At 38.2% G+C, this 13,268-nt stretch overlaps 1 protein-coding gene across 3 annotated transcripts in view; it reads right to left on the reverse strand.

The window, feature by feature from the left end:
• Window positions 1-8,936: 8,936 nt before the first annotated feature.
• ZMAT1 (zinc finger matrin-type 1) overlaps window positions 8,937-13,268 on the reverse strand; it is a 32,374-nt gene continuing 28,042 nt past the window's right edge. For 2 of the 3 annotated variants that reach the window (XM_036841257.1, XM_036841259.1), the window contains 2 exons: window positions 12,310-12,409; window positions 8,937-11,060 (listed from right to left, as the gene is read on the reverse strand). In XM_036841257.1, coding sequence (XP_036697152.1) covers window positions 9,743-11,060; window positions 12,310-12,409 — 1,418 coding nt within the window. In that variant the 3' untranslated portion in view covers window positions 8,937-9,742. The remainder of the gene's footprint in view (window positions 11,061-12,309; window positions 12,410-13,268) is intronic. The other variant, XM_036841258.1, reaches the window with a different exon arrangement.

Below are 13,268 nucleotides of genomic sequence, written 5' to 3' on the forward strand. Positions count from 1 at the left end.
CTGCTTTAACCATTAAAGAAAAGGGTGTATTGTCCAGAAGTAAAGAATGTCCATTTGGAAGATAGAGATAAATGCTTCCCTTTCTGGGACATCAATGTTAGTATTCCTTCAATGATAAGGCTCCTTTCCCAGGCACCAATGCCATACTGACTCACTGTGTATGTGCTGATCTGTCTTTTTTGTAATCTTGAAGAAATGTACCTCTGTCATGTTTGATATTCTTTGTTCTGACAAGACATAAAACTGTGCTGAAAACCATGCTTCACTGAAGCAGTTCCTCAGAGCTATCTGAGAGGCTGTCTCCTGGGCAATAGTCCTCAGTTTGCCTCGAATAAAACTCCCCTCTATTAGTATAGATTGGTTTATTGATTATTTCCATCAACACAGAAAACACCTTCATAGAAACATCCAGAGTAATGTTTGACCAAATGTCTTAGAACCATGGCCCAGCCAAGTTGACCCATAAAATAAACCATCAAGAATGCTGTCAGCAAATGCTGCCTGGGAAGTCACTTCAGCCCTGGGAACTCTCCAAGTCAAAAAAACAAAGGGAAGCCCCTGAGGTGGTCTTTCACAGAGCTGCCATACTAGTCAAAGCATACAACCACTATTCTTTGAGAATAAGGTCTGTACTATTTTCTCTGGCACTTAGCAACCTGCACCAGGAATCTTCATGGCTGCTGCTGACCTGGGGAATGGGGATGGTAAGAGAACTATTTTAAATGCCATAGCTCTCTCTTACTAAAATGTCACAGCTTCTTTCTTCATTAAGATTTCTCCTGGTTGTTGTAAGATTTTGACTAGATTCTAGAGTTCCGTGAAAGTTGAGTCTGACAGTTTTTGCCAGCTTAGTTGCTTTTGTAGATGAACAGGGCCCTGGAGTTTGCTACTGTACCATTTTGAGTGACATCACTCCCCTAAATTAAACCACTTTCATGGACCCCTGAAAGTATCATGGGACCTAGGCATTGTGACTACTGTGCTTAATTGATAAGATGGCCCAGGGCCTGCCCAGAATCTTGGTACCTAGAAGCCATTCTGAGCCAGCCCTTCCCCAGGGATAGTGAACTTCCTGGCTCAGGTCAGCTTCAGTGGTCAGAAAAAGGGGGATTCAATTCCCAGCTCTGCCACTAACTCTATGATCTTGGGTAATGGACTTAACTACTCTGAGATTCACTTTTCCTCTTTTTTCCATTTGGTTCTCAGAATTAAAGTAATAACTCAAAGAGATAGCAAATCTGAAAGTGTCTAGCCCAATACTGACTCAAATCTAGTTCCAGTTCCCTCTCTTCACATTCAAATCTTCCATGAGCCGTCTATTTTCTCTCTTGCCATTTTTCCACAGGTGAAATTAGTGACTGGTACTGGCTAAATAAATTACTCTTTGAAGAGTGTTTGCATTCTCATAAAGGACAATCTTCAGCCCATAGGATTTAAACTTTTCTGATGGAATTAAAAGTCTCATTTCTTTTGGGAGAAGTACAGTTTAGGAAGAGGAACGAGTCCCCTTATCTTTGCATATACTTTGGGCGTTGGCATGTGTTTTTGATAAGGGAAGATCTTTGATAGATGATGACATTCCACTCTTGCAGAGGACATGATGCTTGATAAATTAGACACACTATGATGGATATGCAGATATTAACTACCTGCAGGTAGGGAGTTGTGTGATTTGGGGCACATCACGTGAATCCTTACTTTGCTTATCTGTGAACTGAGGATAATGAAGGTGACGTGAAAATACTTTACAAACTCAGACTTAACCAATGTAAGGCAGTATAATTATTCATTTATATATCCACTGTTATAAAATCTTAGCTGATAGTAAAAAAAATGCCTACCCGCAAAGCAATAGTGTGAAAACGGCGTCAATGCAAGGAGTTCGTGACACGTTTATTCCTTCAGCCTTCTTGAAGGCAGACTTTCCCTATCAAATCTCTCCCAGTACAAAAAATGAAACCACAGAATTTTTAATTACCAGGTCTAATTCCACATATAATTTTTGTGAAATTTATTTGTTTGTTTATATCAGGCTTCATTTCAAAAAAATGTCAAGGCAGCTTACAAAGACAGAGGCTTGATGGTAAAAACAAAAATTAAGTGATGAAATTGTAGATAAAGAAAAGTAGAAAAAAATAAGAGTGAAGTTATGAGTGAAAAATGAGGGTTAGGTTGGTATTGAACCCCATATTCAATGCTTCAGAGCACCCTGTAAAACCTAGCCTAATAATCATCCAGCTGTTGAACACTGCCAGTATTCAGTACTTCTTGAGATAACCTAGTTTACTTTTGAACAACTATGACCACTAGAAAGGGCTTTTTCTTAGGATCACCACCATGTAATTTAGCACTTAGTCATGGTCTCCCTAATACTCTCTACTTGATATTCTAATTTAATTAACATTTACTGAGAGTTCAATATGCGTCAGAAATTGTATTGATACGTTATCTCGTTTAATCTTTAAATAACCTTGTAAGGTGAGTTTTTTAAATCTTCATTTTACAGATGAGGAAAAGTAAGGTTTCAGAGGTTGAATGACCTGCTTCTAGTTACCTTAAAGCAAAAGAGTGTTAGAATGGTCTTCCAAACATAGGTCTTCTGAATCTGAATCCAATGCCTGCACTACTCCATGTCATTTCCCCATAATGCATATGGGTTTTTTATCCCCCTGTTGCACTATAAACTACCTGGGCACTTGGTAGGTTGCTACCAATTATTGAGTAACAAATATTACACTGAAGTGAATTCAGGGAAAGCCTCAGGAATCACCTCCTGACTTCACTGGATATAAGATACAGAAATATGTAAGGATAGGATTTTCTTCTTTTCTAGGATGGGAATGAGCCCTGCTCCACCCAACCTCGTAAGGGCTCTGCCAGCTTTGGAAAAGAAAAACATGATGTGGAGTATATACAAGCCAAATTAATGATTACTTTCTTGGTTACTTTATGCCGTATTTCAGGATAAATGAGAGCTCGATACGCCATGGCTCTCACTCTTGCTCTCCCTATAGCTGCCCTGGTATTTATAGATTCATCTATTTTATGGTGGCCGAAAATTTGAGGAACCAAATAAAGCTCTTGCTTGCTTAGATTATTTCTTAAATGAAGGCAAAAGAGTACTGCACACTTCTTGTTTGTCCACCTCTTGCTGGGGGGTGGGTACCAGCTACACTTCCTCTTTCTAACAAATCTCCCTCCTTGTATACATATCAGGTGAGGTAAAATTGACATGCATCTAATCTTTTGAAAAGAAATACAACACAGTTAGATTTTCCTGACGCATTGTTCTACCCTCAGTGAGACAATTACAGATTTTATGAATTCTCCTTCCTGTGTCTTGCCACAATATACCTAAAAATTATATAAAAACAAATGGAAGAAAACATAAATGGAGCAAACCTCTAGTGAGGTTATGTTAATAATTTTATTTTGTTTATAGATCTGTGGGGAATCCTTTTCTATCTTTCCAGAATAGGATTTGTCATTGCTACTCCCAAACATCTGTTTTCCAAGTTCCTGTCTTAAATTGAGGTGCAGAGTGAAACTTTACTGACTCCAAGTCTCATGGGTCAATTGTAATGTACTTAACGTTTTTAATTCTCTTTGGACTTGATTAAAAGGTCCCAAGAAACTTGGGTCTGTAATTAAATTAAGCTTCTTTCAATCTGAAGGCTACCTCTTTCCTTTAATGACATCATGATGCTTATTTGACTTTCTTGATATCGGTCACTGTGAAATTAGCCTGTCTGCAGCTGGGCTTTGCTTTCCCACTTTCCTGCATCTCAACTCTTCTATTTCTCAGACACCTATGACCTATCCCTGGCATTTCAGAGTCTTGTCAAGAGAACTTCACAGTCTCTCTTCATCCGTCTCTTACTCCCAGTTTTCTCTGATACCACCCTGCCCCTGATATCACACAGATCCTGTGTCTGGTCTCCTCCCCTGCTTACCTTTCCAGCTTCACACTACCACTCTTTTTTTATGAGCACATTAGATTCATTTAAGACCATCCAGTCCAACTCCCTCTCATTTTCTTTTTCTGGTTAGAAATCCTCAATGACCCCTTTTACCTAACAGTCAATGACTAAAACCCTCTCTGTCAAAGTCTTCCAGGTCTGACCCTACTCTTCCTGTGCATATTCTCTTATACATCCTCTGACGGGTTGCTCCCTCTATCTTTACTCTCTATCTGTAACCACCCCTGCACTATGGGGCTCTTCCTGGAAATCCCTAGCCCTCTTACAGTATGGCCACATATTATGTGGCCTTCGAGCTCAAGCCCACCAAGCCTTCTCCTAGTTCTTTCCTTCCCTTAGAGTGTACCTAGGCCCTTTTTTACCTTATCAGACCAACACTTTTTAGGCCAGGTTAAGTTGTGATTTGATCATAGTTATCAGTCTGGTAGCCAGCAGGAGTGATGGGGATAGATACTAGGGGAGGGGGCTTATTGTTTTGCAAGGCAGAGGGCTAAATATCATCTGGAAGCAAGGTGGGAATGCTAGCCATTAATTGGGAGAAATGGATAGGGTTGCTGGATTTAACCAAAAATAAATACAAGGGCATCCAGTTAAATTTGAATTTCAGATAAACAATGACATTTTGTTTTAGTGTGTGTTCCAAGTATTTCACTGGACATATTTATATTGAAAATTAGCTTTTTCTGAAATTCAAATTTAACTGAGCATTCTATGTTTTATCCGGCAATCCTAGAATTGGTCTACATTTTCAAGTTCAGAGGGTTCAGGGGGAGGTGGGATTTCAAGATGAAGAGATGGAAGTCCCTTTCTCTGCTACCCAGGATGCCTTCTGACTTTCACATTTTGCCTTAATTTGGTAATTAATTCTCTCAGTCTTTTGTTTTCTTTCTCCAACGCATCAGTGTCACTCAACAAGTCAGCAGATTCCATATAATTCCATATAATGGCTATTTCCCCCAATCCTCTTAACTGCTTGAGATATTACACTTGCACGTGCATTCCTTTCTGCTATTATCACCTGTGAAAATTTTAAAAATTGTACTGCTACAGCATGCCAGGAACAACTTACTACCAGTATTTTGCCAACTACCAATGACAGAATCTCATAGCCTGCTCCAAAATGGGGTCCATTCCCTAGGACTACTCCCAGTACCTCCTGTCTCAGGTAAGTTTCTGGGGGAAAATGACAATGAGATGGAGATTTGTTTGTAGGTAATTTACAGGGGTATGTTCACAAGAACAACACTTGTGAGGGAAGCAGGAGATTAGTAGAGAAATTGAACTGTGATACAGTTCCAACAAAGGACTCAGCTGATCCCATGGTCTTTCAGAGTTGCCCAAAATTGAAACAGGTGGCCTGGTTTCTGTATACCTACATTATCCCATCAATGTGGGCTGCCCCCAGAAGGCATGACCTTAGGAGAGTCAGTTCCCTTCAGACAAGGCCAATTCCCCAGAAGGGGAAATGAGTGCCTCTGTCCTGAAAAGGTGTGGCAGTTCTGGGGAGCACAACACAGCACCCATTACAACAAATTTATTTGTATCTCCATTGCTGTGTTACCTATTCTATCAATCTATATAATTTTCAAAAATGTATCTTCATTTATATTTTTTCTATTATTTTCCTTACTGTCTTTACCACAGTCTCTTCTCTCTTGTATTCCTTCCAATTTAAGTTTACTTTGCTGTCATAATACTTCCTGGGATCTGCTTTCTCTAGACTCTTCCTTCATGCACTGCTATCCGAACTTTTCCTTCCCCTTACCCACAGTGTTTCTGCCCTGTTGAATTTGATTTCTGAAACTAGTGGTTTTCATTTTATATGTGGGTTTGTTCTTCTGGAGGAAACTATATGCTGGATAGTTCTGAAGTCCTCAAGGGCTTAGTTCACCTGAGCACTTTTTGATCTCTTGCTGATTCTGTGCAATTTTTTCCACTCACCTGTAATTCAGAGCCTGTAATGACTTCTTTCAATGTTTCAGTTGCTCACAAACCTATTTCTCAGTTTGATCAAGAAATAATGATGTCTCAGGTGAGAGTGGTAACAGTGAAGATGAAGAGAATTGGACATTACAAGAGATATTTTGGTGATATGATCAAGGGGAATTGCTTATGGTCTAATGCAGGAGTGAAGAGGTGCTCAAAAATGGTTTTTGGCTTGAGCAACTGAATGAAGGTTTTATAGAAATGGGGGAAACTGGGAGATGAATGATTGGTAATGGCAGAAGCAGGCACTCTATTTGGATAAATTAAGTTTGAAGTACCTGTTAGATAGCCAAGTGGGTATATCAAAGAAGTAAGTCTTTGAACTGAGAGGAAAAGGTCTGCTTAGATGTCATTTCCTTTGGGAAGCCTTTCCTGAATACCCACTTACCACCCCATTAAGCTTATTACCCCTGCTACCCACAGCATCCTTCATCACTCCTATTGTAGTTTTATCAAATTTTTATTGCAGTTTCCTATTCATTGGTCCATTTTCTCTGTTAGAATGTGAGCTGTTTGTGGAACAGAACTTATGTTCTTCATTTTTTTCTCAGATTCCTTCCTGGCTCATGCTAACAGTCACCTCTTATTATTTGTTCAATGCATGCGTATAAACCAGGCAGCCAATTCCATTTTTCTCCATAGCTCCAATTATTGAAAATTATTTTTAAAGTTCAGCCAAAATTTGCTTCCCTCTACCTTCTATTCAAATGAGGATATACCTATGAAGCTAAGTGCTATTAATTTACTTGTCTGAATACTGACTTCGATAACTTGCCTTAGATCATATGTGATTATATATGTATATATATAAAAGCCTATTAGTCTTTCAAAACAAGCATGTGATAAAAATCCCAACATTGTTTTCACATGTAGTATCTTTTTTAGCCCCCCTTACCACGTAATATCTTAAAAACTATGTCTCCTCAAACATGTTTTTGTATTGTCTTCCATAGCCAAATGTGGATTTAATATTTACGCTATTAAATTCATCTTGCTAGATTCAGCACTCAACTCCAGAAGTGGAGATCATTTTGGATCCCTGCATATATATTTAAATATCTTGACATACTCTGACCTTCAAGTGCTCAGAGGCAGAAACTGGAAGCAAAGCAAATGTGCTAAAGTTGGATCCAAGTCCTTGTCCCCAGCTTCAAGCAGAAAATAATACTTTCTGGTTAACAGAAAATTTATTTTATGGTGGGGTTAAGATAAGGCCCATTTTTGGCAAAAAAAAAAAAAAGGGTTTTGTCCTAAAAATTTTAAAAACCATTTACTAGAGCTTCTCCAAGAATGCAGTCAACACCACACCTTTATCCCTCCCTCAACTTGCCACACCACCAATTTAAATGATTTACCCAGTATTGACTAAAATTTTAATTTTTGATGTGTGCAGCTAATTTTAATAAATAATTCACCTATTTATTTTGGAAAGATCATAGTAATTTGGTATCTTAGTGAATATTCTTACGATATATAGTTTGAATTCCCACCCTCCAGCTTTAAACGCAAAATGGACTTCTGCAAAAGAATTTACCAATTCTAAAAATGCTTATAATTCAGTTGAACTCATCTTGTACTTCCTGTGGAAAAAACTGCTACTTTTTTTTACATGTTCAGAAAAGAGAATTTGCCATTTTTGTGGCCAATTAACACTCTATTTGCTCTACTCTGGTTCTTCTTTCCCCTCTCCTTTCACTAGTACACCAGATGGATTTTTTAAAAAGAGGGGAAGTGATATTGTAACACCAATAATGTTATACCAACAGTCTTCTGGAAGAAAAGTTAATTTGAGGACCATCGAACTCCCCTTTGGACTATTCATTCAACCAGGTATGAGCCCAACAATCATATTATGCTTCAGTTAATATTTACCATTTTATTCAAATCTCAAGAAAAAACAACCATTAAATGCCTTGCCTAAGTGCAGATAAATCACCATCTAAATTTATTTGCTTTTTGATAGGATTAACACATAAAGGGAATACTATAGCCTATTTTTCCTATCCCTGATGACTCCATGTTTGGATTTTGATGGTATTTCTACAAGGTCACACAGCAACTTGATGGTACAAATGAGACCAGAATCCTGGGGTTTAGATTCCCAGGCTACGACTCTTTATACTATACCATGATGACACTCAAATGCTTACAGGAGGTGTTTATCATAAAACATAAAAAAAAGGAGCACCAGAGTAAAAAACATAATCAAGATGAAACAAGTTAAGGGTAATGCCCGGGCTTCCCTGGCAGCGCAGTGGTTAAGAATCTGCCTGCCAATGCAGGGGACACGTGTTCGAGCCCTGGTCCGGGAAGATCCCACATGCCGTGGAGCAACTAAGCCCATGCACCACAACTACTGAGCCTGCACTCTAGAGCCCATGAGCCACAACTACTGAGCCCACGTGCCACAACTACTGAAGCCCATGGGACTAGAGCCCGTGCTCCGCAACAAGAGAAGCCACTGCAATGAGAAGCCTGCACACTGCAACAAAGAGTAGCCCCCGCTCGCCACAACTAGAGAAAGCCACACGCAGCAACGAAGACCCAATGCAGCCAAAAATAAATAATAAATAAATAAATTTTAAATAAATAAATAAAGGTAATGCCCCCTCCTCACAGTCCTCTCCCACTTATAAATTCTTCCTTCTTCAGTTTCAAGTATTTAGCTGGTCATATTTTTCTAACTTAAAACTGAGCTCAAGTCTGAATATCAGCTTCTCCTAAGCTAGATGTAAGATAAATGAAACTATTAAAACTTTATAGTGTGATCCCCCAAGAGGTGCAAACTGTTTAATTATTTCCCCTCTCACTCCCAAAGTAAGATAATATCCAGCTGGGAAATGATCATTTACATAAAACAATATGTAGAAATTAAAACACTTTAATATAATATAAACATTTCCAGAATATAGACTGATTTTTTATCAGTACTTTTATAGAGCTCTTTAAAACCATATATCATCTAAGTTTACTATAGACTGTTTCATTTTCCACTTTCAGAACTAGAAAATACAAAAATACACTGCAAATTAGATTTAACAAACAAACAAAAAATTAGTCTAAATCGCTTCACACGTTTTCCTTGGAGAAAACCAAGAAACATAAACAAACACACAATAACAACAATAAAATACCACCAACACTAACAGAAACCCAAACAAGGGATGGATTCTGTAATGCCTGGTAATTCTCTCATTTAAAATAAATTATCTCCCACAGGTAAGTAATTCACTATCACAGCAATTTGAAGAACAGGAGCAGAGACAACCTCATTAAGGGAAATTACTTTATACACAGGAAACATGTAAGTTTTCTTTCACTTTAATAAATGAGGAAAAATAACTTGAGGAAAAGGCATATTAAATACTCTTATTTAACTTGGCTTTTGTTAGCGGTTAAAGTAACTGTCCACTTAGGAAAATTCAATAACATGAATTTAACAAAACCAAACTCCTCAACTTATTTCTTCAATTCAACCTTAAGGGAACAAAACTGAAAAGTTCAAAAGACACTTTTGTCTTTTCTTCAACAGGCTTCCTTTTCTCTTATGTTCTTATTGTGTTCTTAGGTTCTTCTTAGGTTCTTCTTTCTCAGAGACTAGGTTTAGGCTTGTCTTTTCTTTCAATTCAATTTCAATTTTTACACACAAAAAACTAAGTTTTCCTGAACTGACACTGACTGTATTCACCTCTCCTTTTCTTCACTGGATGTTCCTGTCTTTGTCTAAATTCCCCTATTCTTAACCGATTTCTCGTTGGGTAAACAAAGCTAAAAGTTCAAAATCCAAGAATAGACTCATCCCAAAGCATTTCCTCTTCCGTCTTTTCTTCAACAGATTTCTTTTTCTCTTTCTTGTGCTTATGTTCTTCCTTCTTAGAGGGAACACCATGGCTTTTTTTCTTTTTTCGATGCTTAAGCTTTCCTGAACTGACTTTATCTCCCTCTCTTTTCCTTTCCTGGATGCTCTTGTCCTTGTCTAGATCTGTATCCCCATAACTCTTTTTCCTTTTATGCTTCGACTGCTCCTTCTCTGGCTTTTCTTCACCTTCCTCCAGGTGCCTTCTTCTCTTCTGATGTTTCCGCGTATGACTTGCTTCATGGTCACTGGTATTGTTTTCTGAGGAGAGGTGCTTGTAAACTTCAGATTCTACACTGTATGGGCCAGAATTGTTTTCCTGCTGACTAAGGCTCAGGGGTACTGGTTTTTCTGGGAAATAGTCTCTGGTGGGTTGACAGTAGGTCATAGAGTCTAATCTCTGTTTGCTGTCATGAGCTGGTAAGCAATGAGGTAACTGGTTTTCCACTGCCTGTGAAATATTGGATGATCTTGGGTAATTCTGGAAAGTCTCAAATGGGAGTCTCTGATCAAACATTCTATGTCTGGGTCTGGAATCAACCATTTCTCTGTATTTATGGGTTTCCACAGAGCTATCTCTTCCCTTTCTGAAACAAGTCTTTGGCTCTAGTCCTCTGGCTTTCTGCACTTTGATATAATCCTCAAGTTCATCTTGGAAAGAGTCATATGACCTCTTTGAATGAGCTGGTAACCAGTGATGTAATTGGCTTTCCACTGGTGAAGTACTGTATGGTCGTTGGGAGGTCTGAGAAGTCTCAAATGAAAATCTTCGCTCACACATTCTTGGTCTGGGTCCAGAATCAACTTCTCTGTACCCATGGGCTTCCACAGAGCTCTCGCTTATCTTTCTGAAACAAGTCTTTGGATCTAGTCCTCTGGCTTTCTGCACTTTGATATAATCTTCCAGTTCATCTTGGAAAGAGTCATATGTGTTCTTTGAGTGAGCTGGTAAGCAATAAGGTAACTGGTTTTCCATTGTTTGTGAAATATTGCATGATCCTGGGTATGTCCAGGAAGTCTCACATGGGAGTCTTTGTTCAAACATTCTATGTCTGGATCTGGAATCAACCGCTTCTCTGTACCCGCAGGTTTCCAAAGAAGTCTCTTCCATCTTTCTGAAACAAGTCTTTGGTTCTGGTCCTCTGGCTTTCTGTACTTTGATGTAATCTGTACTTTCATCTTGGTAAGAGTCTGGTGGCTTCTTTGGATTCTTCACTAGATTGGTAACAATGGATTCTCTGCAAACAAGACAGTAGAAAGTTCTTGTTACTAGATTATTTTATTTGGAATGTTTGCTTTGCTTTCAAAAATATTAGTTGAAAAAACAAATACAACAGAGGCCCAAACAAAATTTTAAAACCTACCTCAATATAAAAGCTATAAATTGTGACTTTTTGTATGTCAAAGAGAAGCAGCAGGGATAGTCAGATATCTCCTAAGCACCTCACAATGTTTTACACATAAAAAAATTTTCAGGCCTGGGATGAAGGGAAAGATGGGTACAAAGAAGCAGACATATTTGACACTGCTGTAGTACTTAAAAATATAAGGCATGTTGGGCTGTGTGGGAAAGGACCAATAATATTTAATGCCCTAAAGATGGTCTGATCTGAATGTCACATTGCTTTAAAAATTTTTGATTATTAGTTCCCTGTACAGATCTATAAATGTGACAGCTATTTATTCTGGAACCCTGAGATTTTAAAAAAGAGTCTAAATGAAGGTTAATTTGGTGAGTGAGACAACTTAGCTACTTAGTATTCAGACTCAATAATATAAATATTTTCCACTAAAATAATGTAACCGAAATAGTATGCTTTGATTTTAAAAGCAACAAAAAAAATATACAATAGTTAAGTGCCCCACTGCCCCACTACCTGACTTATCTGATCCCCAATTGTCCACTCAATCCTTTCCTCCTTAAAATAACAAAACAGATTGGAATAAATGTGTATTGAGCTCCTACTATGTGCCAGGTCAGGCACCTTGCACATATTTTTATATTTCATTATAACCACTTTATGTCAGAGCTGTCCAAAGTTACATACTTGGCAGAAAGATAGATCTGGTATTCCAATTCAGTTCTGTCTAACAACAAGACCTTCTTTCTTAACCACTATACCTCATTGGAAGGATGATGACTGGATCACTGAATCTCTGGAACTAGCCAACCTTCCAGGGATTACAGGGATTATTTGAATTTATATGGTTAGCCTGAGAATGATCCTTTAGCATCTTTCTAAAGAAGGACAATGCTGTCTGGTCAGGAGGGGTGCCAGTTAGCCAGCTCTGTCAGTTACTATCATGGCTAGAGAACTCCCTGGGGGATGGAACTAGCATACAATATGTTACAAATATCACCAACCATACCCAGGATCAACTCTTAGGGAAATAAATGCCTAGAAAGTTTGTGAAGTACATGCAAAGGTACTTGACAGAAGCCCTAGTCTTTGGTATCATAGGAGCATTTTGGCAAGAAATACTTACTTAATTTGATGTTCACTGCCTTGCATATGGGACCGGAACATTTCTAAAGATGTAAAGGTGATATTACAAATATGACAAACGTAGGTCTTCATACTAAATGCTGAAAAAACAGAGAGTTCAAGTTAAGAAGGTCAATAGGAATACACTTCAAATCACATAGCTGGACAGGAATTTACTAGAGATCATCTACTTGAACTTTCCCAATTTAAAGCTAAGGCCCAGAGAGGTCAAATGACTTGGTCAAAGTCACACAGCGTTAGTAAGAGAGAGAGCCTCTCAGAGCCCATGTCTCTTAATTTAAAGTCCAAAATTTTTCACACTACACCACACTGCCTCTCTAGCCTTGGCCTCTTTCCTAAGAAACTGCTATCTGCCTGTTTATTGTTGCTACATGAAAGTACAACAGACACTTCAAATTTAGCATGCCCAATCAATCTTTGCCTCTTAATCCCTCAACCAACCTCTTTTTTGTTTGCCCCTAATTCTCTTTCTACCCAACTAAAACTTGAAACATCCCAAAATATTAAAAACAAATAAAAGCAAATTCTTACTCTCTTACCTGAAATCACTGTAGTGCATTAGTTTACCAAAAGTTACCACAGGCAGATTTTAGAAAGGAGAGAGGTTCAGTGAGCCCCACTCTCAGGATAAATGTTGAAAGCAAAATTCTAAAACAAGACTGCTAGTTACCACTTCATAAGAGTCAAGAACTATAGAATAGATATACTAGCTACCTCTCTATTCTGATTCATAGGTAGAACAGGAAGCAGGTAACAGATTAAGTCTTATTTTCTTAATCTTATTATCCTTCCACTTTCTCTTTGGTCTGAAGAAGCAAATTAATAAATTTCATAAGCTAAATATAAAAACAATCCCACCCTAAGGAAGAGACAATAAACTGATGGCTGCAGAGATTTTTAGGGTCAGGCAAGACCATCTTCTTTTAAATCAAACAGCAA

The sequence above is a fragment of the Balaenoptera musculus genome, unplaced genomic scaffold (assembly GCF_009873245.2).
Source record: "Balaenoptera musculus isolate JJ_BM4_2016_0621 unplaced genomic scaffold, mBalMus1.pri.v3 scaffold_70_arrow_ctg1, whole genome shotgun sequence".
Classification (NCBI taxonomy): Eukaryota; Metazoa; Chordata; class Mammalia; order Artiodactyla; family Balaenopteridae; genus Balaenoptera; species Balaenoptera musculus.